Genomic DNA, 26,168 nt, shown 5'->3' with positions numbered 1-26,168 from the left:
TAAAATCTTGGATATAGGTTACCTGTAAAGTAGCTAAGGAAAAACTACACACATCCCCTCTAAAGACAGAGTTAAATACCATTATGGTAACTTTATTATAAAATGTTTGTAACACTTAGCTCTCTTACACCAATCCTATGTAAAAGACAGTATTTTCAACACTATTTTAAATGGAGAAAATTTACAATCAACAATGTTACAAGCTTCGAAGCCATGCAGCAGCAGATCCTAAATGAATATTCAACTTCTTTAGTTTCTCTAACCACAATACCCTTTAAATCCTGAAAATGAGAGATATACAGTGAATCTAAAGGCAAGACAAAAATGTAGCATACCCCTGACCTCATTTAATATCACAGAGCATTTTAATTCAGGACTCACATAAGAAAAGAGAGAATTTATTTACCTGCCAAGCTGGAACAGAGGTTGAGTTGGACATGACTGTTTTTTGCAGCTCTTCAAGTACAGCATCTGGGAGAGGTTTTTGTGACTCTAGGAGTGGTTTACATTGAACTTGTCTCAAAAGTAAGATAACAGCTGGCTGATCAGGGTTACTTTTTAAATTCTAAAAATCAAACCCCAAACAGAAATACATCAAACAGGTTCTTAAGTGTTAAATGTAAAAGGCAAATAAGCTATTCTCCATATTGAAAAAAAAACCCTGACTTTAACCTTTTCTTATTAAAAAGTAAACAACAGCAAAAGTCAACAGAACACTGAACATCTTGGGAATACCAAACTCTACACTTAAATAAGCTCTAAAATCAGTAATGCTATTACTGTAGTTTGTAAGTTGTTAATCTTAGATTTAGTACGTCCCTTTGACTTGGTTTATTCTTAAGTGATACCTTGAAAAATTTAGGTACTACATATAAACAGCTGAACTAAGAAAACATAAAATTAACAGTGAAAGCTAAAACTAATCCTTATTGGAAGAAACTTAACTTTTTTTTTTTTTAATTAATTAATTAATTTATTTTTGGCTGTGTTGAGTCTTCGTTTCTGTGCGAGGGCTTTCTCTAGTTGCGGCAAGCGGGGGCCACTCTTCATTGTGATGCACGGGCCTCTCACTGTCGCGGCCTCTCTTGTCGCGGAACACAAGCTCCAGAGGCGCAGGCTCAGTAGTTGTGGCTCACGGGCCTAGTTGCTCTGCGGTATGTGGGATCTTCCCAGACCAGGGCTCAAACCCGTGTCCCCTGCATTGGCAGGCAGACTCTCAACCACTGCGCCACCAGGGAAGCCCAAACTTAACTTTTTTTAAGAGGGAAAGAGTTATAAATTTTTTCCTTTCTCAACCTCTTAACAAAGATACTCATTGTCCTTCCTCCAGGCACAGACTTCTTACACACTGGGAGTAAGAGAAATGACCCATTTACCCAGGCCATTTATTTATACCTTAAAACACATACACACACATATAAATGTATTGTATGTGTGTGTGTGTGTATATATATATATATATATATATACACACACATACACAATATGTGTATGTTGTATATGTGTATATGTGCGTGTATATATTCTATATGTATATACATATATACATACAATATACACATACAAGAAGAAGTTAAGGAGATTCTCTAAACAAGTCCTTCCACTATTGTTTTAAACATTTCTTTCTTTATTGCTTGTCTCTCAATGACATAATTCTTTATTTTCTATTATTAGGTCATAGTCCTAAATGTCCTTATTTCTGAAATGTGACTGCTTTCTTCTAAGTAAGAGACTGGGACATTAAAATGACAAGGAAAGGTTCATAAAAGTATCCCTTATTCTGTCAGAGGGAGCACGAAGCAACTGTCAATTTATGCTTACTAAACATTCACTGTATTATACTAAACTGTCCTGAACCTAGATGGAATTTCTTAAATAAAAGAGAAAATGTATTATTCTGATTTTCAGAGAATTCAAGGACCAAAGGATCTTCAAAGATCCATTCTTCTCTCTCTGTAAAATTTATATTGATCTTTCAAAAAACATTTCTAGAAAGACACCATCTTCTCCCTGGTAAGCGTTTATGAAAACAGATGTTTTCAGGAAAAAATGATGTTTAAAACTCCCCTTATTCATTAAATTATTTTTGAGTTGGTTTATGAAACTGATTTGTTCATTCAATAAATATTTACTGAGACCCTACTATGGGTTAGGCAAGGTGTAAGAATTTATTCACACAGCCTACAATCCAGGTAGGTAAAAACTGACTACTCAATAGTTCCCGTCACCCACTTAACAATCCCCACGGTCATTCTACATTGTTCAGAACTTTGGAAAAATGTAGGGATACTGGAAAACATACCATTCTGAAGAGAGTAACTAGAAATCAAAGGAAAATACTGCTTCCATAATGGTGCCAAAAAAAAAAAGATTAAAACCTTGAGTCTTAAGAGTCAGAAAAATGTGAGCTCAAACAGCAACTCCATCAATTTCTACCTGTGAACTCCTGTGCAAATTACTTACCCTCTTTAAGCCTTAGTTTTCTCACTTGTAAAAATGGGGATAATAATAAATACCTATGTCATAGGATTGTTGTGAAGGTCAAATACAAAGTACTAAATGTATTAACTAGCTTACAGTAAGTACTCAGTTAATATTGGGTATTATTATCATCATCATCACCATCATCACCACCACCACCACCACCACCACCACCAAATGCTCTTTAAATAATGTGCATTCTATTTTTGAAGTTATTTTCCAAGTAGGATAAGAATCCATGAATCTCAATTCCATAACAATACCTTTGTGCAGAGGGCTTCAGCTTCAGCTATTCTTCTTGTGTCTATTAGACCAGTGACAGCTTGGGAGAGAGACCACTTTTCAAGAGATTGGTTGTAATTTTCAAAGAATTCTTTGTCTTTATTAAAAAAAAAGTCAATGTTACTTTTTTCTGCAATTTATAATGTGTTCTCAGAGAAGTAATCAGTTGTTAAGAAGTATTAAAATTAAATTACCATGCATATACAACTTTTACACATACCACTGGAATACCATAGACTATCTCAACATGAGACAGGTTTCTGCAAAGTTTCATAGCAGGAACATTTACAGCTGAATAACTTAAGACTTTATATACTTGTGACTTACATTAAAAAACATCACTATCTTCAGTAAAACTGAAAATACTTCATTGAAAAAAAGTAAAGATTTATTGCAATATAATTGACTTATGATAAACTGCACATATCCACATATTCAAGCTGTAAATCTGATGACTTTTGACATAAGAATATATCTGTGAACCATCACTACTATCAAGATAATACACATACCCATCATCATGAAAAGTTTCCTCCTACTACTTTGTAATCACTTCTGTCTCCAACCCATCTCTCCTCCTTTCCTCTGTCCCTAATCACTAATCATTTTCACTCACAATAGATCAGTTTGCATTACCTAAAATTTCATATAAATGGAATCATAAAATATAAACTCTGGCATCTTTCATAGAAGCTAACGTGGTAAATTACATTTATTTTCAAATATTAAAGCAACCTTGCATTCTTAGAATAAACCTCACTTGATCATTAAGTATTACTATCTTTTTTATGTGTTACTGGATTTGAATTGCTAAAGTTTTGTTATAAATTTCTACATCTGTAGTTCTGTAGTTTTCTTGTAATGTCTTTGTCTGGTTTTGGTATCTGCATAATGCTGATCTCACAGAAGAAGTCAGGAAGTGTTACCACCTTTTCAATTTTCTGGAAGAGTTTGTATAGAACTGGTATTCTTTCTTACTTAAATGTTTGGTAGAATCCATCTGGTCCTGGAGTTTTCTTTATAAGAAGATTTTTAACTATAAATTCCGTGTCTTTAATAGATATAAAGCTATTCAGTTTATTTCTTCTTAAGTGAGCTCTGTATCTTTTAAGGAATTTATCCATTGTATCTACATCGCCAAATTTAACGGCATAAAGTTCTTCTTAAGATTCTCTTATGAGCCTTTTAATAGCTATAGTGTTGTACCTGCTTTAAATCCTGACAATGGTACTCTCTGTTTTTTTCCTGATGCCTGGCTAGGTTTATCAATTTCATTGATCTTCTCAAAGAACTAGATTTTGCTTTTGCTGATTTTCTGTTTTCTATTTCATTGATCTCTACTCTATTTTCTTTTCTTCTGCTTACTTTGGATTTAATTTCCCCTTCCTTTTTCTAATTTCTCAAGGCACAGCTGAGATCATCGATTTGAGGCCCTTCTTATTTTCTAATGTGGATATATAATGCTAATATTTTCATATAAGCAGTGTTTTAGGAGTATTATAGAATTTTATATGTTGTTTTTTCATTTTCATGAAGTTCAAAATATTTTCTAATTTCCCTTCTGCCATATTCTTTGACCTGGATTATTTAGAAGTATGTTATTAAGTTTTCAAATATTTGAGAATTTTCCAGATTTTTTGGTTATTGATTTTTAAATTAATTCCATTGTATTAAGGTAACATACTTTGTATGATTTGAATCCTTTTAAATTTACTTAGACCTGTTTTATGGCTCATAATATGATATATATGGGTAAATAGTCTGTGTACACTTGACAAAAATATGCATTCTGTTGTTGTTAGGAGAATTGTTCTATAAGTTCTAACTAGGTCAAGTTAGTTGATAGTGTTTTTCAAGTTTTTAATTATATTTTTACTAATTTTCTGTCCAATTGTTCTATCAATTATCAAAAGAAGAGTGTTGAATCTCTATAATTATGAATTTATTTATCTCTCCTTTCAGTTCTATAAGTTTGTTTCATGTATTTTTCCATAATTTTTCATTTTTTCTACCTATTTTATTGGGAAATACAACACAGATTTTATGTGTTTTGAAGCTTTGCTACTGGGTGCCTAAATTGTCCTCTCGATGAATTGATTCCAATGTGAAATGACCCTCCTTATCACTGGAAACATTCTTTGCTCTGAAATCTTAATTTGTAGGAAATTAACGTGGCCACTCCAGCTTTCTTTTGATTAGTGTTGGCATGGTATATCTTTTTCCATTCTTTTACTTTTTAGGTCATTTTTGTCTTTTTATATGCATCTTTTTAAAATTGATGTATAGCTGATTTACAATGTTTCAGGTGTACAGCAAAGTGATTCAGTTATACATATATATAAATATATACATATAGATTCTTTTTTAGATTCTTTTCCATTATAAGTTATTACAAGATACTGAATGTAGTTCCCTGTGCTATAAAGTAGGTCCTTGCTGTTCTTCTATCTTATATATAGTACTGTGAGGTTATTTTGGTCTTTAAATATAGATTTATATTTTGTTTATGTTTCTTTTAAGCAGTATATAGTTAGCTCTTGCTTTTTTATCCAGTCTGTCAATCTGTGCCTTTTAACTGGGGTATTTAGACCATTATGCTTAACTTGATTATTGATATGGTTGGGTTTAACTCTATTGTGTTGTTTTCTCTTTATTCTATGTTCCCTTTTCCTCCTTTTTGTAGTATATAATTCCATTTTTTCTTTACTGTCTACTTTAAGGTTTAGAGTATTCATCTTTAACGTGTCACAGTCTACCTTTAAGTACAGTTGACCCTCTGTATCTATGGATATGGAACCCATGGATATGCAGAGTCAACTATTACTACATCATTTTATGTAAGGGAGTTGTGCATCGGTAGATTTTGGTATCTGAGGAGGGTCATGAAACAAATCCCCCACAAATCCTTACGGATGACTGTAATATTATACCACTTCACTTACAGTATAAAAACTTTACAACAAAATACTTCCATTTTCCCCTCCTGGCCTCTGTGCTATTGTCATATGTGTGTTAAACAGTAAATTACATGTTAAAGAGATTTCTATCGTGTGTCACTTGTGGATCTGTTTCTATTGATTGATTCTTCTCATTATGGGTGGTATTTTCCTGCTTATTTGCATGCCTATTAAGCTTTAACTGGATACCAGACATTGTGAATTTTACCTTGCTGAATGCTGGATATTTCTGTATTCCTGTAATGTTCTTGAGCTTTGTTTTGTATGCAGGTAAACTCCTTAAGCCTTGTTTTTAAGCTTTGTTAGATGAGAATATAATAGCCTTTCATGTAGGGCTAATTCTGCCTACTACCTTTTGGCAATACCCTTCTGAATTCTTTATCTTGAATATATCATGTATGAAATGCTTCTTTAAACTTACTTGAAGCAGAAACAGCAGATAACAGTGCCAAGTGTAAATCCATCCTCTTTGGCTGAGTGTTCTTCACTAGGGCCAGTTTAGCATCAGCATGACAAGCTGCCATTAGCCCAGCCCAGACAGCAGGATCACCTAAACACAGGAAATACAGGCTGTCAATACCAACACGTTGCTGAAAAACTACCAAAAATGAAAGTAAGAGTTTACAAATACCAACAAATGAAATAAAATAGTATCTCCAGAAAAATTCCATTTTCTTAAAGAAAAACTAGTTCATAAGGCACATTACTATATTCATCCTTTAAGATTTGCCATTTTGGGGCTTCCCTGGTGGCGCAGTGGTTGAGAGTCCGCCTGCCGATGCAGGGGACACGGGTTCGTCCCCGGTCCGGGACGATCCCACATGCCGCGGAGCGGCTGGGCCCCTGTGGAGCGGCTGGGCCCGTGAGCCATGGCGGCTGAGCCTGCGCGTCCGGAGCCTGTGCTCCGCAATGGGAGAGGCCACAACAGTGAGAGGCCCACGTACCGCAAAAAAAAAAAAAAAAAACAGATTTGCCATTTTTTCCAAACACATCAGAGGATAAAAAATATCCTGTTTAACTCTTCTTCCATGGCTGGTTACGTGAGTTGCCTAGAGTACTACGCTGTTGTGGAAAGGTCAAATTATATTTACTTTCACTGAATACCAATGGCAAGTCTTACAGAGACACTTGTGTTCATCACTGTCCCTATATTAAAGGCTCAGTCATAGGAAAAGGAAGATAACACAATTTCTCAGCTCTTAAGAAAAGTCTGAGACAAAGGAAAAGCTCAAGACAACTCCATTTTACCTATGTTCTAACAGCCAAGCATAAAAGTCACTTTATCATTCCAAGGAAGCAATTATGATTACACTGATGTATCCCTTCATCCATTTGATCTCTCCTTCCTTCCTTCACACCTTGATATAGCTTCAGGGGAAGAGGGAAAGCCCAACAGCAGTGGGTTGAGAAGGTAATAAAAGAGATTATGAGTATAGACTCCTCTTTTCAAGAAAGTTAATTGTGAAAAGAGAAAGCTGGATTGGGATTTGGAACTTAGGCTTTTTAATTTGCTTGGTCTTTTGTTTCACAAATCATATTTTGCAGGTTAATATTTACATGGTTAATATTTTCAGTCCTATTACCCTTACAAAAACAAATGGATAATTTTTAAATCCTACAAGGGGTTCCAGTTAACAATACAGTCATTTAAACGTACTTCTTAGCTCTAGTTTTTAATTTTTTTCTTACCTAACTGCCCCATTCAATATATATCTCCTATCAAATGGCTGAAATACATGTATTTCATTTATAGACAGTCAGTATTACTGCTAATTGTACAAGAATCATTAGAAATCTTATGTAGACCAAAAATGTTTATAAAAAATTAAATACATACCTTGATATTATAAAATAATTTCTGCCCAGATAATGCCTACCTTATTTTAAATATCATAAGACATAATCAAATCCAGAATAAGAAAATAGGGACCATTTCCTACAATTTATGGTGAGATCTGAATACTATATAATGAAAGGCAGATGACTGAATCTTAGATCTGGATTTTAGGTCTAACAATGCCACTAATTAACTGTGCAGCCGCTCTTCCTTTGGAACACATACTTCTACAAAATAAGGCATCTAAATCAGATGATGGCTCAAGTGCCCTCAGGTCTAAAATCCTATAATTCCAGTTGAAGTAGACTCAATTTTTGTGTTTGTAAGATTAAGTGAACAACTCATTTAAGGATCTTAGGGTATTCTATAGTTTAGATTTTGGGAGGGGGATGGACATTAGCTGGCAGCAATTTCTTTTGTCACAATTCAAAAGAATTGCTGTCTTCATGACCTCTTCTACAGATAACCAGCAACTCAAATTCCCTATGAAACAAAGTGATAATATAAATATTATACATATATATGTGTATACACATATATATGTAATTTATACATATATATGTATATACACACATATATAATTTATACTATATATATACTAGAAACCTAAAAAAATTAATATGGTTTGCTAAAAATACCTTTTAATATCACAGAAGTACTAATCTAACAGACATTGGATTTCTTTCCATTCAATTCTAAATTCCTGGGATTATATTTAAATTTCTGAAAAGATTCCTTGGAGTACCATCTATCAAAATTGTACTCTGTCTAACTAAAGATCTACAAAGGTTAGATGTACAGCTACTACACATAACTACAATTACATTCACTTTCACTGGACTCCAAACAAGTCTCAAATAAGCACTCAGCTTCATCAGTCAGTCCTTGTTTTAAACTTCCTATATGACTCTGCTTCCTTGTTTATGAATTTCTCCAGATAATATGGGAAAATCAGAAAAAATGATTAGAGAAGATCTTAGCTGGGCAATCTCACCTTTCTAAAGTGTATGCCATGTACACAATCAGAGGCTAACATCTATCATTCTAGATCCACAGTAAGAATTCTTGAGAGTAATTCTATATCTAATACTTGTTTGGGAACACCTTTAAAAATCAGAAACTTACCTAACATAGAACATAGATAAAACCAAATGTTTAGGATTTCTTTTTGTTCTAGTTCAAAAATGAAAGAAAGAATAAACAACAGGACATTGGTCTGTTTACTTGTTTTATAAAATGATCTCTGAAGTTTAGTTAGGATCCTTCTCATTTATTGTGAAGACAGTACCGAACCTGTTCTTTGTATGTTTCCCCATAGTCCCTGGCCAAAAGCAATAGCATTCTGATCCAGCAAATGTTTGAAGTGCTCTGGGGGAATATACTGTTTAAAGTTATATTTCATGTTAAAAATAATATTATGTAAAAATACATCCCATAACCCTACTTTGTTAGACATTCCAATCCTCTATAGCACTTCTCCAGCCGTGGTAACGGAAGCATGCTGATGCAGGTTCCATGCAGTTCCTCAGTGCCTTTTGTGACCAATGGCATACATACGACTCTGGTTAGAACTAAGAAATTAGTTCATGTGAGGCCAGCACCTTGGCAGTTCTAACAGTTACCATACAAGACATATCTCCACTCTTCAAGAAGTTAACTACACATAAAAATAACTAAACATGTTTATTAAATAATTTAGTAGCTATAAATAAACCTCATTAAACCAGACTGATGGAAAACAGAAATAAAACCACTTTTTGAAAATATATAATGCAGAGTTTCGATAATGGTTAATGAAGTATCTTTATACAGATATTCCTTTGAGCCTGCTTCAATAACTGATTATCTCTTAAATATCAGTAGCTGAATGCAGTAATCAAATAATATGCAAGATCTTAAAATATTTTAAAATTCCCTTCTTATTTCATAAAAATACAAACTTTGCCTCTTTAACACAAATGCAAGATGGACGGAATCCTAAATAATGAAATGGATCACATTATATTCACCTGGAGAAAGGAGAGCTGCCTTCTGAATGGCTTTTAGTGCAGTATTTTTCTCACCATCTGCTGAACTGCTTCCCACAGCCAACTGATTTACTGCAGTGTATAGTAGTGCCTTCTACAAAGAGAAAGGAAGGGTGTTAATTCTCTTTATAGCTCCCTGACTTTCAAAGTGACTAAAAGTAGTACTATATTGGATATTGTATGACCCCTAAGCCTAAGAAGAAAAATTATTCATCAATAATATTATTTAACAATATTATTTAACAGTAAATAATATTATTTAACATTTCCAATGTTAAATAATAATAATATTATTTAACATTTCCTTTGAATTGGGGTAAACTAACCTTTCCATGATTTGAGTCCAGAATATAAGCCACATTTCCTGCTACCGCACCTCCCTATAATAGTAAACAAATTATTACTTATATAAATGCATAAACTTTCACAAAAAAGTAAAAATTAAGACTGATAAAATCTTTACATTAAGTCATTTGAAAGGTTCAGCTTTATCACATTTGTAACTTTTAAACTCCTTAAGTACGAACTTTAAAAAAGCAGTTTAATATTTTTATAAAAGAAAATCTTTTCTCCTATGATCAGTTCAACTCTGCTTTTTTAAAATATTCATTAAAGGTCCAAAAGTTACATGACTTTACAGTAGTAACAAATATACAATTTTATAACAATATACAAGATTGTGAAATGAAGACTGAAAGAAAAAAAAGAGAGACCACAAAACTTATTTTAAGATAAACTAACATAGTTTTACTCCATGAAAATTAAGTATTTTTAAAATGTCCACAGTCCCCAGTAAAATAAGTAGCTAAAGTTCAGAGCATCATGAACCTCACCACCACCACCTCAATATTCAACTCAGTACTAAATGTAAGGAAAATATACGCAGCACGATAGTTTTCATAAAGTCGATCTGAAATCCTTAATGTAAAAAAATTCAGTTGGACATTTTACCTGGAAAAGAAAGTGAATTATAAGAATAACATAACAATCTATACATGTTCAAAAAAGTCCACCTCCTTCTTTGTATCTTCCATAACACCCAGAGCAGTACAACAGTACATGGAAGAAACTCCGTGTACTAGTTGTTGAATGACTAATGAAAAACTGCACTAAATAACAGAACTCCCTTGCTCTATTAGTTAATTATTTTCCAGAATGATAATGTTAATATTGATACTTTAAAATTATATTATATACCACATCGTAAGTTATTTTGTCTTTTGCTAGAATTTAGAACATGACTCACCTTTGCATTTCGTTGAGTATACTGAGCAACTACTCGGGACAACAAAGACCAAAGAGCAGGATCAGCTGGGTTACTATAATGATCATCAAAAGCACAGGGCTTAGAGATGGTAGTTACTTTAATCACAAAAAGTACCCCCCCAAATCAACATTTTATTTAGTATCTAAGTTAAAAATCTTTTAGACATCTAAAACAAGTTCAAATTAATTCTCTACATGTGGTTAAAAGTGACTGAATTTTTAGAAACATACTTTATATCTCCTATATACACCTACAGTTTTTATTAAAATAAGAAAGAAAACTCAGCAATGTGATGATTACAGAGCCATGAGATCCAATTAGGAAAGGTTAAGGAAATTTTAATACATTGTGTTCAAAGAAAACACAGAGATGAGAACTGTGGAAGGAAAATAAACTACAGATGTAACACTTTACTGCTAAAAATAAATCTAATAAATAACTGCTGTTGCTAGTGATAACAGGTTTCTATTTTCCAAATTTTGAATATTAATGAATGTTTGAGTGGCCAAAAACTTCCTAAAACCATCAAACTGGACGGTATCAGATAACAAACTGACAATAACACAAACCTGAGAATTTGTAAGGGCTTTCATATTAAAACAAGATTTGGTTCAGGAGAATTTGGGGAAAATGTTTTGTGGCCAGTTACAGGTCCCGTATGAGTCCTCCATGTATAAACTGCCTTTACTCAGTATTTCTAATTTTTTTAAAAAGCTTAAAAATCTTCGTCAATTTGTCAAAAATTATATCTTAAAATTTGCATTTAATTGTATTATTAATGAAGTTTCAGCTATTTTCTTGTATATTAACCATTTTTAGTCCTTCATTTGTGAATAAACTTTTCATGTTCTTAAAAAAAAAAACGAGATTTGGGGCTTAATCTGAAAGATTTTCTGTTCTCTCTTTACCAACTGAATTTTTTATTTAAATTGTTAGAGGTGAAATAATGTGGAGTCAGTTACCTGATCCTATGTACAGTTTCATAAAACCACAACTTGGTTTCCAAATTTATATGCTTACCTCATTATATAGTCTTAATAAGGTCCAAACATCAAAGACAACTTCATCAAGTATAACTAGACCCCAAGTTCACAAGTATAGAATTTACCTGTGAACAGCTTTAGATGCTTGTCTCTGCACTGCCACAGTGCGACCTTGCAGTGCATAGATCGCTGAAGTAAGAAGGCACCTCTGATAATCATTGTCTTTCTGTTTGCAGTGCTTCAGTAACTCATTAAGTGCAGCTTTGGACAGTGTTGCATCCTGCATTGCCAATCCTAGAGCACACAGGGCTTGAAGGCTTTCCGTGGTTGGTTCTTTTAAGATAGAGCTGTAAATATATTTTTAATTGCCTACTAGCCATGAGTACAATAGTCTGTAACTATTAAAACATACTTAACAGTTGGTAGAAAAAACAATTTACTTATAGATTCACCAAACTACAGTCCGGCTTAAAATAACTATAAAACTAAGTTCCATGGTTTCTAGGAACAGTAATTTCCCTGAATTTCTTTTTTTTTTTGGCTGTGTCAGGTCTTTAGTTATGGCGCGTGGGCTCTGTAGTTTGCGGCACGCAGGCTCAGTAGCTGTGGCGTGTGGCTTAGTTGCCCCATGGCATGTGGGATCTTAGTTCCCCAACCAGGGATCAAACCCATGTCACCTGCATTGCAGAACGGATTCTTTACCACTGGACCACCAGGGAAGTCCCGTTTCCCTGAATTTCTGAAGCAGTTAAAAGTACCAATGGCCTTTGCAGAGCACCAATAGCCAAATTTCCTTTCTGGTCATTTTATCTACGTTTAGAAACAAATATACAGCACAGTCTCTTTGGGTCACCGTTCTAGGTAAATAATTAGAATAATTTCGCTAAAATCTTTAGTTCCAATAAAATCCTAAAAGGTATGAATAATAAAGAAAAATCCTTAACCTAAGTTCTGATTTTTATCATTCGCAAAAAGCTTTTGTCTTACTGTTCTGTGGTATTTGAAACAAGAGCAATATATAATAATTATAAAAACTGTCTATATCCGCCATATTCCACGTGAGCACATTTATAATTGAAGGAGAATTTAAATTTTGTATGTAAACATCCAGCTTTTTTCTTTTCCTTCTTCAGCCGTGAAATCTGACTTAAGCTTATGGAGGTAAAAGTCAATAATGTTTAGGAATCCTTATTAATTAAAATGAAGAAAACCTGAGCTGTTTATAAACTTAACAGTACTTCTAATAATAATTATGAATGTTGTACTGTAACAAAACATAGGAACTCTGAAAATTTTGTTAAACAATGTTCATTAAAATATAATATAAATAGCTGTAACATTAAAAAATATCACATACCTACCACTACGTCTTTCTATTATTTTGGGGGAGGAGACAACAAGCTGTTTAGAATTTTATTTTGACAAACAGCTACAAAGTCATGAATTTTCATGGGCAGCTCTGGAGTAAACTTAAAGCATCCATAGTAACTCTTTTTACGATAAGGGTTAATAGATGGAGGCATCCAAATATGGAAGAATATCAATTAGTTATAGTCATTTTCATCAATATAAATAAACCACACCGTAAGCTGTAACTAAAAAAAAGCAAATAGTAAAATATATATTCCAATACTAACAAAAGAAGAAATTCTAATTTGTGCCTTGGTTCAAAAGAGAACAAACATATAATCTAATATGTATTAATATACAAAATCTAGGGACTTCCCTGGTGGAATGGTGGTTCAGAATCTGCCTGCCAATGCAGAGGACACGGGTTCGAGCCCTGGTCCAGGAAGATCCCACATGCTGCAGAGCAACTAAGCCCATGCACCACAACTACTGAGCCTGCACTCTAGAGCCCACGAGCCACAACTACTGAGCCAGCATGCCGCAACTACTGAAGCCCACACACCTACAGCCTGTGCTCTGCAATGAGAAGCCACCACAAACGAGAAGCCCGCGCACCGCAACAAAGAGTAGCCCCTGCTCACCGCAACTAGAGAAAGCCCGCGCACAGCAACGAAGACCCAATGCAGCCAAAAAAACAAAACAAAACAAAACAAAACAAAAACAAAATCTAAATTATTACTGAAATGACTACATCCCATTAAGCTAACACATGCTGAATGCACGGTACCTGCATGTTGTCCTGTACCACGTGCTAGAATTTTACATATAGTTATTTATATCAAAAATTCTATGATGCTGGTAACCAGATTTTTTCCCCTTATGTATTGAACTTATTCACACTCCGCCTAAGCACCGAGGACACTGCTTTGTTCCCAACATGAGAATGCCAAACAAGATGAATAAAGAACAGGTAACTGAATTATTCATAGAAAGGAAGTCAAAGAAAAGAATGCCAAGGGGCAGGAAAGGGAGCAGTCTGCAGTGTTAAGTTTGAAAGATGACATGCAGAGAACCAAAAACAAAGAAAAAAACATAGATCAGATAAAATACCTAGCCCTGGATCCAACAACACAAAAAAAAGGAGGTAAAGGTTTTCCCTCATAAGAGGAGAAAAGAACAAGAAAATATTCTACTATTTTTCCCCACTTCTACTAATGTTCAAAACAGTTTCATTTACTGTTTTAAACAGTAACCCAAGACTAATCTAATCATAACTAATTTGGTGTTACTTTTGCTCTTGATTACTGCAGCAACATATTAGCATCTATGATTCTTTTTCTCAAGCTATTTGCAAATTTGGATATTCTGAACATATATTCACGTTACATGAGTATATCCATGTAAAGTGACAAGATTTTTAAAATTCTGATTGGTCTTCTCAAAATAGCTAAGAGGAGGAGAAAGAACTGCTTATTTATTATACAGGAAAATTACTTTAATCAGGATGGAACAAAAGTATCACCACGAATAAACAAAACCAAAGCTTATCGTATAGAAGTCATTCTCAACTAGTACCATCCAGTCATCTCCATCCCCCTAACCTTTGGCACGGGAGCATAATTTGGAGATGTGGAAGCACTTCTTTCATTTCCACAATGATTGAGGAGTGCTGTTAGCATCTAACAGATGGGGGGCAAGGATAAGATCTTCCTGCAATGGGGGAAACAATTCTGTACTATGAAGATCTGTACCACTGAAAATGCCAACAGAGCACTCACTGATAACCACTGTCCAATAGCATCCATTAATCATCTCCTGCTTTTTAAGGAATTAATAAGTTCAACATTCCCCCCCCTACAAAATATTTCGAAAAGTCAAAAAATACCATATATGGCCTCCCTGGTGGCACAGTGGTTAGGAATCCACCTGCCAATGCAGGGGTCATGGGTTTCAGCCCTGATCTGGGAAGATCCCACATGCTGTAGAGCAACTAAGCCTGTGAGACACAACAACTGAGCCTGTGTGCCACAACTATGAAGCCCATGTGCCTAGAGCCCATGCTGCACAACAAAAGGAGCCACTGCGATAAGAAGCCTGCAGAGATTGGAACAAAGATGGTGGAGTAGAAGGACGTGCTCCCACTTCCGCTTGTGAGAACAACAGAATCACAACTAGCTGCTGGACAATCATCAATAGGAATACACTGGAACTCACCAAAAAAGATACCCCACATTCAAAGACAAAGGAGAAGCCACAATGAGACGGCAGGAGGGGCATAATCACAGTAAAATCAAATCTCATAACTGGTGGGTGGGTGACTCACAGACTGGAGAACACTTACACCACAGAAGTCCACCCACTGGAGTGAAGGTTCTGAGCCCCATGTCAGGCTTCCCAACCTGGGGGTCTAGCAACGGGAGGAGGAATTCCTAGAAAATCAGACTTTGAAGCCTAGTGGGATTTGATTGCAGGACTTCGACAGGACTGGGGGAAAGAGAGACTCCACTCTTGGAGGGCACACACAAAGTAGTGTGCACATCGGGACCCAGAGGAAGGAGCAGTGACCCCAGGGGAGACTGAACCAGAACTACCTGCTAGTGTAGGAAGGTCTACTGCAGAGGTGAAGGATGGCTCTGTCTCACCATGAGGACAAGGACACTGGCAGCAGAAGTTCTGGGAAGTACTCCTTGGCATGAGCCCTCCCAGAGTCTGTTATTAGCCCCACCAAAGAGCGCAGGTAGGCTCCAGTGTTGGGTTGCCTCAGGCCAAACAACCAACAGGGAGGGAACCCAGCCACACCCATCAGCAGTCAAGTGGATTAAGGTTTTACTGAGCTCTGCCCACAAGAGCAACGCCCAGCTCTACCCACCACCAGTCCCTCCCATCAGAAAACTTGCACAAGCCTCTTAGATAGCCTCATCCACCAGAGGGCAGACAGCAGAAGCAAGAACTACAATCCTGCAGCCTGTGGAACAAAAACCACATTCAAAGAAAGACAGACAAGATGAAAAGGCACAGGGCTATGTACCAGATGAAGAAATAAGATAAAACCCCAGAAAAACAACTAAATGAAGTGGAGATAGGCAACCTTCTAGAAAAAGAATTCAGAATAATGATAGTGAAGATGATCCAGGACCTCGGAAAATGAATGGAGGCAAAGATTGAGAAGATGCAAGAAATGTTTAACAAAGACCTAGAAGAATTAAAAAACGAACAAACAGAGATGAACAATACAATAACTGAAATGAAAACTACACTAGAAGGAATCAATAGCAGAATAACTGAGGCAGAAGAACAGATAAGTGACCTGGAAGACAGAATGGTGGAATTCACTGCTGTGGAACAGAATAAAGAAAAAAGAATGAAAAGAAATGAAGACAGCCTAAGAGACCTCTGGGACAACACTAAATGCAACAACATTCGCATTATAGGGGTCCCAGAAGGAGAAGAGAGAGAGAAAGGATCAGAGAAAATATTTGAAGAGATTATAGTCGAAAACTTCCCTAACATGGGAAAGGAAATAGCCATCCAAGTCCAGGAAGTGCAGAGAGTCCCATACATGATAAATGCAAGGAGAAACACACCAAGACACATAGTAATCAAATTGGCAAAAATTAAAGACAAAGAAAAATTATTACAAGCAGCAAGAGAAAAACAAAAATAACATACAAGGGAACTCCCATAAGGTTAACAGCTGATTTCTCAGCAGAAACTCTACAAGCCAGAAGGGAGTGGCATGATACACTTAAAGTGATGAAAGGTAAGACCCCACAACCAAGATTACTCTACCCAGCAAGGATCTCATTCAGATTCGATGGAGAAATCAAAAGCTTTACAGACAAGCAAAAGCTAAGAGAATTCAGCACCACCAAACCAGCTCTACAACAAATGCTAAAGGAACTTCTCTAAGTGGGAAACACAAGAGAAGAAAAGGACCTACAAAAACAAACCCAAAACAAGAAAATGGTAATAGGAACATACATATCGATAACTAAATTAAACATAAATGGATTAAATGCTCCAACGAAAAGACACAGGCTTGCTGAATGGATACAAAAACAAGACCCATATATATGCTGTCTACAAGAGAACCACTTCAGACCTAGGGACACATTCAGACTGAAAGTGAGGGGATGGAAAAAGATATTCTATGCAAATGGAAATCAAAAGAAAGCCAGAGTAGCAATACTCATATCAGATAAAATAGACTTTAAAATAAAGAATGTTACAAGAGACAAGGAATGACACTACATAATGATCAAGGGATCAATCCAAGAAGAAGATTATAACAATTATAAATACATATGCACGCAACATAGGAGCTTCTCAATACATAAGGCAACTGCTAACAGCTATCAAAGAGGAAATCGACAGTAACACAATAATAGTGGGGGACTTTAACACCTCACTTACACCAATGGACAGATCACCCAAATTGAAAATAAATAAGGAAACACAAGCTTTAAATGACACAATAGACAAGACAGATTTAACTGATATTTATAGGACATTCCATCCAAAAACAGCAGATTACACTTTCTTCTCAAGTGCACACAGAACATTCTCCAGGATAGATCACATCTTGGGTCACAAATCAAGCCTCAGTAAATTTAAGAAAACTGAAATCATATCAAGCATCTTTTCTGACCACAATGCTATGAGATTAGAAATCAATTACAGGGAAAAAAACATAAAAAACACAAACACATGGAGGCTGAACAATATGTTACTAAATAACCAAGAGATCACTGAAGAAATCGAAGAGGAAATCAAAAAATACCTAGAGACAAATGACAATGAAAACATGACGATCCAAAACCTATAGGATGCAGCAAAAGCAGTTCTAAGAGGGACGTTTATAGCTATACAAGCCTACCTCAAGAAACAAAAAACTCAAATAAACAATCTAACCTTACACCTAAAGGAACTAGAGAAAGAAGAACAAACAAAACCCAAAGTTAGCAGAAGGAAAGAAATCATAAAGATCAGAGCAGAAATAAATGAAATAGAAACAAAGAAAACAATAGCAACGATCAATAAAACTAAAAGCCGGTTCTTGGAGAAGATAAACAAAATTGATAAACCATTAGCCAGACTCATCAAGAAAAAGAGGGAGAGGACTCAAATCAATAGAATTAGAAATGAAAAAGGAGAAATAACAACAGACACCACAGAAATACAAAGCATCCTAAGAAACTACTACAAGCAACTCTATGCCAATAAAATGGACAACCTGGAAGAAATGGACAAATTCTTAGAAAGGTATAACCTTCCAAGACTGAACCAAGAAGAAACAGAAAATATGAACAGACCAATCACAAGTAATGAAATTGAAACTGTGATTAAAAGTCTTCCAACAAACAAAAGTCCAGGACAAGATAGCTTCACAGGTGAATTCTATCAAACATTTAGAGAAGAGCTAACATCCATCCTTCTCAAACTCTTCCAAAATATTGCAGAGGAAGGAAAACTCCCAAACTCATTCTATGAGGCCACCATCACCCTGATACTAAAACCAAACAAAGATGCTACAAGAAAAGAAAATTACAGACCAATATCACTGATGAATATAGATGCAAAAATCCTCAAAATATTAGCAAACACCATCCAGCAACACATTAAAAGGATCATACACCATGATCAAGTGGGATTTATCCCAGGGATGCAAGGATTGTTCAATATACGCAAATCAACCAATGTGATACACCATATTAACAAATTGCAGAAGAAAAACCATATGATCATCTCAATAGATGCAGAAAAAGCTTTTGACAAAATTCAACACCAATTTATGATAAAAACTCTCCAGAAAGTCGGTAGAGAGGGAACCTACCTCAACATAATAAAGTCCATATACAACAAACCCACAGTAAACATCATTCTCAGTGGTGAAAAACTGAAAGCATTTCCTCTAAGATCAGGAACAAGGATGTCCACTCTCACCACTATTATTCAACATAGTTATGGAAGTCCTAACCGCGGAAATCAGAGAAGAAAGACATACAAGGAATACAAATTGGAAAAGAAGCAGTAAAACTGTCACTGTTTGCAGATGACATGATACTATATGTAGAGAATGCTAAAGATGCCACCAGAAAACTACCAGAGCTAATCAGTGAATCTGGTAAAATTGCAGGATACAAAATTAATATACAGAAATCTCTTGCATTCCTATACACTAATGATGAAAAATCTGAAAGAGAAATTAAGGAAATACTCCCATTTACCATTGCAGCAAAAAGAATAAAATACCTAGGAATAAACCTACCTAGGGAGACAAAAGACCTGTATGCAGAAATCTATAAGACACTGATGAAAGAAATTAAAGATGATACCAACAGATGGAGAGATATACCATGTTCTTGGATTGGAAGAATCAATATTGTGAAAATGACTATAGTACCCAAAGCAATCTACAGATTCAATGCAATCCCTATAAAATTACTAATGGCATTTTTTACGGAACTAGAACAAAAAATCTTAAAATTTGTATGGAGACACAAAAGACCCCAAATAGCCAGTCTTGAGGGGAAAAAACGGAGCTGGAGGAATCAGACTCCGTGACTTCAGACTTTACTATAAAGTTATAGTAATCAAGACAATATGGTACTGGCACAAAAACAGAAATATAGATAACTGGAACAAGATAGAAAGCCCAGAGATAAACCCATGCACCTACGGTCAACTAATCTATGACAAAGGAGCCAAGGCTGTACAATATAGAAAAGACAGCCTCTTCAATAAGTGGTGCTGGGAATACTGGACAGCTACATGTAAAAGAATGAAATTAGAACACTCCCTAACACCATACACAAAAATAAACTCAAAACAGATTAGAGACCTAAATGTAAGACCGGACACTATAAAATTCTTAGAGGAAAACATAGGAAGAACACTCTTTGACATAAATCACAGCAAGATCTTTTTTGATCCACCTCTTAGAGTAATGGAAATAAAACCAAAAATAAACAAATGGGACCTAATGAAACTTAAAAGCTTTTGCACAGCAAAGGAAACCATAAACAAGATGAAAAGACAACCCTCAGAATGGGACAAAATATTTGCAAACGAATCAACGGACAAAGGATTAATCCCCAAAATATATAAACAGCTCATGCAGCTCAATATTAAAAAAACAAACAACCCAATCCAAAAATGGGCAGAAGACCTAAATAGACATTTCTCCAAAGGAGACATACAGGTGGTGAAGAAGCACATGAAAAGCTGCTCAACATCACTAATTATTAGAGAAATGCAAATCAAAACTACAATGAGGTATCACCTCACACCAGTTAGAATGGGCATCATCAGAAAATCTACAAACAACAAATGCTGGAGAGGGTGTGGAGAAAAGGAAACGCTCTTGCACTGTTGGTGGGAATGTAAATTGATACAGCCACTATGGAGAACAGTATGGAGGTTCCTTAAAAAACTAAAAATAGAATTACCATATGATTCAGCAACCCCACTACTAGGCATATACCCAGAGAAAACCATAATTCAAAAAGACACATGCACCCCAATGTTCATTACAGAACTATTTACTGCAGCACTATTTACTATTTACTATTTATAGTCAGGTCATGGAAGCAACTTAAATGTCCAGAGACAGATGAATGGATAAAGAAAATGTGGTACATATATACAATGGAATAGTACTGAGCCATAAAAAGGAACGAAATTGGGTCATTTGTTTAGACGTGGATGGATGTAGAGACTGTCATACAGAGTGAAGTAAGTCAGAAAGAGAAAAACAAATATCGTATATTAACGCATATATGTGGAACCTAGAAAAATGGTACAGATGAACTGGTTTGCAGGGCAGAAACTGAGACACAGATGTAGAGAACAAACGTATGGACAGCAAGCAGGGAAAGCGGCCGGGGTGTGGGGATGGTGGTGTGATGAACTGGGCGATTGGCACTGACAGGTATATACTGATGTGTATAAAATTGATGACTAATAAGAACCTGCTGTATAAAAAAATAAATACAATAGAATTTAAAAATTAAAGAAAAAGAAAAAGAAGCCTGCACACAATGAAGAGTAGCCCCTGCTCACTGCAACCAGAGAAAAGCCCACGTGCAACAACCAAGACCCAACGCAGCCAAAAATAAAATAAAATAAATTATATTTTTAAAAATACCATATAAGTAATCACAGATATCAGAGACTGTTATTTTATTAAATTATTCCAAAAATAAAGAAACAGTTACAATTTATATTGGTGTATATACACATTTTTAAAGACTCAACTTTAAATGAACTTTATCAGGTTAACCTGAATATGAAAGAGGAAAAAAAGTCTCTTTGGGAACTTACGGGGCCAAAAACAAGCCAGTTAATGACTGCCTTCATTAAAATTTTATGATCCGAAGAGATCAGCTGATCAATTACTGTTTTTAAATAATTAATAATACACACAGAGTACAGGATGGTTTTGAAGGATTGGATGAATCCAGAATTTAAAATTAAGCCATTATCTCTAGCTCCACCTGTGACTGTCAGTTCAGAACCAGGTGGGTCCAATCCCTTTTGTTCACAAAAATGTTCCTGAAACATTAAGAACTTCATTTTACGTTCCTCCAAATTTTAACCCAATATTTAGGTATCTGGTCATGTCGAGTGTTGATGTCAACTATACATACCATTTAAATAACAATGTCTTGGCTACGTCCATTTTTCCTTGTTTATACTCCGCTATTGCCAGAGCTGTCAAGATATGAGCTTTGTCTTGCTCTGATTCAACAGTAGACAAGGCTCTCTCATAGGCTGTTACATAGAGTTGGAAACAAAAACAAAACAATATAAAAGCAATCCTGACTGACAAATGGTGGGATACTTCCTTTCCTAATACTATTTTTTTTTTTTTTTTTTTGCAGTACGCGGGCCTCTCACTGTTGTGGCCTCTCCCGTTGCGGAGCACAGGCTCCGGACGCGCAGGCTCAGCGGCCATGGCTCACGGGCCCAGCCGCTCCGCAGCATGTGGGATGTTCCCAGACCAGGGCACGAACCCGTGTCCCCTGCATCGGCAGACGGACTCTCAACCACTGCGCCACCAGGGAAGCCCACCTAATCCTATTTTTTAAAAGGGTCTAACTAAAATTACATCTTATTGTTCCCTTGCTCTCAAGTGAATGGAATAAAAATTTAGAATATCTAACTTGGTTTAGCTGTTCCAAGGTGATTCTGGGAATATCATTTGGGTTATTATGTGGTATTTCTCAATTTCCTTCTTTAGAATCTATAGGCAGGTTTGAATTACTATCTTCAAAAGAAGTGGAGGTCTAGAGCCATTGAGGTATCACCCACATTCCCATGTACAGACCAGCAACTCCATTAAGCAGTACTTAAAATGAGCTGCACACACATAGGCTGGGCCATATATGTGGAAATGCACTCAATAAGCATTTTTGGAGAAACCAAAATGTATTATTACTAACAATGGTTGAGGTCTTCATTTATCAGAAATGTATATTTAAACACCGTGGAGTAGTAAATACTTGCTTTCAAATGCTACCTTATACATGTACCCTAAGTGATATTGGGTCTGTTTCCTCATCTAAATAATAAAGATAAAATTCAGTTTGCAACACTGCTAAAAAGACTATTCATCATAATAATGTACTAAAGGAAGGAACAGTTAAAAAGTACCTCTTAACGTTCCTGACTTTTAGTCAGATTTTTAATAAACACTGCAACCCCTACCCCCATCTTAATATTACATCTTTCTGTATGTAAGCTCATCATGATTAAATTCTTCTCAGCTCTGGAAAAGTAGAAAGTATCCTTTAAGCAATGCACTTACCTTTGCTGCTCTCTTTATACAGACCCTTCATAAATAAAGCCAATCCAAAACCTATGATGTCTTCTAACTCCTCAAGGGGTGTTGACTTAAAAGCCTGGATAGCTTTATCATATTCACCAATAGAACTAAGAAGCAAAACATAACTTACTTTTAATATCAAAAATCATTTTGGCTTATATCATCAAAATTCAGAAATATTATTATACTAAAGCTCTTTTAACAACTTAACCTACTTCATCTATCAGTGTTAAAGCTGTAGAAAAGCCTCATATTAAAATAGAAGGCGTTATCACTTATTTCAAACAGGATGCACTAGGGGGATTTAACTTCACACTTTTAAATTATGTGTGAAAATGAACAGTTCTGCTGAATTACAAACTGCTTTTTTTAACAAACTTGAATTAAACTCTGTTATAAAAATAATTTCAAGTTGACTTTGATATAGAACTCTAATTTTTTAAGCTTAATATGTTAGTTAAATATTACCCTATGAGCATCTTTGACAAGCTTAGCAAGTCATAACCAAACTCAGCCTTCGGGTAAACTGTTTATCTGCACATCCATTTTTTTGGAGGGCATATAGATACACTAAAATCCCACAGACAAAACTATACATTATCTTTTTGGCATTTAATAGGAATAAAAGTAAAAATTGTTATACATGATACTAAAGTAGAATGCTTTTTAATAACAACAAAATTAAAAAACGTGTTTTGTTTACTTAAAAATGAAGAGAGGCTGCCACCACCTGGAACAGACTCACTGAACCTCTGAGACTCTGATTTCTGGTATCTATCACTATAATCAGAAACTGCTTCTATTTTTAAATCTTTTTCATAAAAGAAAAATCTTTTCATAAAATCTTTTTAATCTTGGAGGTGTGGATGGGAGCTAAAAATATAGGCAATATTTGCTTCTAAAATTAATTTTATGAAGGTGAAAGAATTTAAAAATCCATTAACTCAACTTTTGATAAATATTTAATGAAGGGAAGAGGACTACCTTAGATTGTTTATGGATACATACATGTATTTTTTTAATTAATTAATCTAATTTGTTTATTTTTGGCTGCACTGGGTCTTCGTTGCTGCGCATGGGCTTTCTCTAGTTGTGGTGAGCGGAGGTTACTCTACGTTGTGATGCACATCCCTCTCACTGCAGTGGCTTCTCTTGTTGTGGAACACCAGCTCTAGGCGCACAGGCTTCAGTAGTTGTGGCATGCGGGCTCTAGACCGCAGGCTCAGTAGTTGTAGTATACAGGCTTAGCTGCTCTGCGGCATGTGGGATCTTCCCAGACCACGGCTCGAACCCGTGTCCCCTGCATTGGCAGGCAGATTCTTAACCACTGTGCCACCAGGGAAGCCCCCCGTACATGTATTTTTAAAGTATTTTTTTTAATGAACACTATCTTCAAACATTTGATAACTTCTGTAGAGAAAAGAATGGAACTAGAGAAGGGCACAAGGGGCTTCAACTTTATTTGTAACTTTTTTTTTGAAAAAGAAACCTGAAACCTATTAGCAGAATTTTAAGATCTGTTATATCTGAATGGTGACTATTCAGTAAATTATGCTCCATACTCTATTGCTATGTTTTGCATGTTTAATATATTTCATAATAGAAACAAATTAAAAAGAAATCAGATGACCTATTTTCAATGGGAGGTATAAATTTTCTTCTAAAACAGTTACATTATATGAAACATCTAACTAAAGAGAACAGAAACTTTGCTCCATACAGTTTCTTACAACAAATGTTGGAACTGACAGAGCTCTATCAACTCCTAAACACAATGATTTAAAAGAATTAAAAGGAGAAGCAATCAAAACAGGGAAAATTTTCTGTCTGTAGATATGATTCAGTTACACGGTTATAAAAGAAACGAACTGGCTACTTTCGATTTCTACTATGTAGCTCCTTAAAAGATGTAGGTACTAATCCCAAAATATCAAACTATAGTTCTAATAATGTGTTTCAAACTGGAACATTCAATTTTGGGGCAGCTCTCAATTTGAGGAATGCCTCCTTGAGCCAAAAGTCTTCCTCCCATTAACACTCCTACTGTCCCAACCGAGTCCTATCCTCTGAAACAATTGGTTTCCAGCCTATTTTTTTTTTCAGTCTTTTTTTTGAAGTCGGGAAGTCTTCGAGACTCTGAAGAAAGTGATATTGCTCCCTCCCCACCCCCAAAATGCACACATACAAAAATTTTTGTGTACTATCTCAAAAGGGTTTCTGGACCCTTAATCCCACCCCCAGTTTAAGAATATACATCAAATCAGAATAAATCGAATCCTCTTCCAATTAACTAGGCATCTACTATTAGAAACAGTAACTACCTCTCCTGTCTAGTTCACAAACATCAGTTCTAAACCTGGTCCTCACAAAGGACACTGGGACTAGGGGTCATTACAGGGACAGTAAACTGTTAACACAGCTTGGTACAGTGGGAATGATGTATCCTGGGGGAATGTCATCATCGTACTCATTCATACACAACCCGCTACTCTGGAAACTGGTCATCACTTCACTAGCCCCACAGCTTTCACCAGAAAAACCTGTTAGGTTCATGGAATTAATGGGTAAAAATATGCTTACCATAACAATCTGCCATAATTTCTTATTGTAACATTATAAGCATCTCTGTCTTCTGCAGTCTGTAACAACAAAATTGCCCTTTAAAAAAAGGACAAGGTATTTTAAATTATCTACGTGCAATAGCATTCTTTTACTCTTCCTCCTTAACTGAATCTACAGATTTTTGTTTTCTTCATTTAATTCTACTAATTATTTAACTAGTTCCATAACAGCTTATTTATATTTTATTAAACTGGTACCACAAAAGCACTTAATAGATTTTAGATTGTCAGGAAAATAATAAAAAGTGACCTCTTAATAAGAGAAATTACTTACCATACTTGAGCTTTAAATATTCCAAAGATTTTAATCTAAACATGGGGAACAACTGGGTTGATGTTTTAAAGTTTTGACATATTTGAAGTATACAGAATTTGAAGTACATAGTATACTCTTAAAATTATTTATATACTAGAAGTTTGAGGTAGGAAGCCAGGAAATTGAGTGCTTTCATGTGCGTTTTCCTGCTACATACAGAAAGATATTTAGGCAATAATGAATTCAGAGAAGGGAATGAGTCATCAGGAGTCCCAAGAGGC

The 26,168-nt window shown here is 35.3% G+C and overlaps 1 protein-coding gene across 10 annotated transcripts in view; it reads right to left on the bottom strand.

The window, feature by feature from the left end:
* The window catches only part of SKIC3 (SKI3 subunit of superkiller complex), a 156,616-nt gene that overhangs the window by 12,631 nt on the left and 117,817 nt on the right, over positions 1-26,168 (bottom strand). For all 10 annotated transcript variants that reach the window (XM_060009138.1, XM_060009143.1, XM_060009135.1 and 7 more), the window contains 10 exons: positions 25,591-25,668; positions 22,993-23,117; positions 21,833-21,956; positions 11,960-12,181; positions 10,831-10,903; positions 9,911-9,964; positions 9,567-9,678; positions 6,142-6,270; positions 2,745-2,860; positions 407-565 (listed from right to left, as the gene is read on the bottom strand). In XM_060009138.1, the coding sequence (XP_059865121.1) occupies positions 407-565; positions 2,745-2,860; positions 6,142-6,270; positions 9,567-9,678; positions 9,911-9,964; positions 10,831-10,903; positions 11,960-12,181; positions 21,833-21,956; positions 22,993-23,117; positions 25,591-25,668 (1,192 nt within the window). The remainder of the gene's footprint in view (positions 1-406; positions 566-2,744; positions 2,861-6,141; positions 6,271-9,566; positions 9,679-9,910; positions 9,965-10,830; positions 10,904-11,959; positions 12,182-21,832; positions 21,957-22,992; positions 23,118-25,590; positions 25,669-26,168) is intronic.

The sequence above is a fragment of the Delphinus delphis genome, chromosome 3 (assembly GCF_949987515.2).
Source record: "Delphinus delphis chromosome 3, mDelDel1.2, whole genome shotgun sequence".
NCBI lineage: Eukaryota > Metazoa > Chordata > Mammalia > Artiodactyla > Delphinidae > Delphinus > Delphinus delphis.
This window is presented reverse-complemented; position numbering and strand designations above follow the sequence as displayed.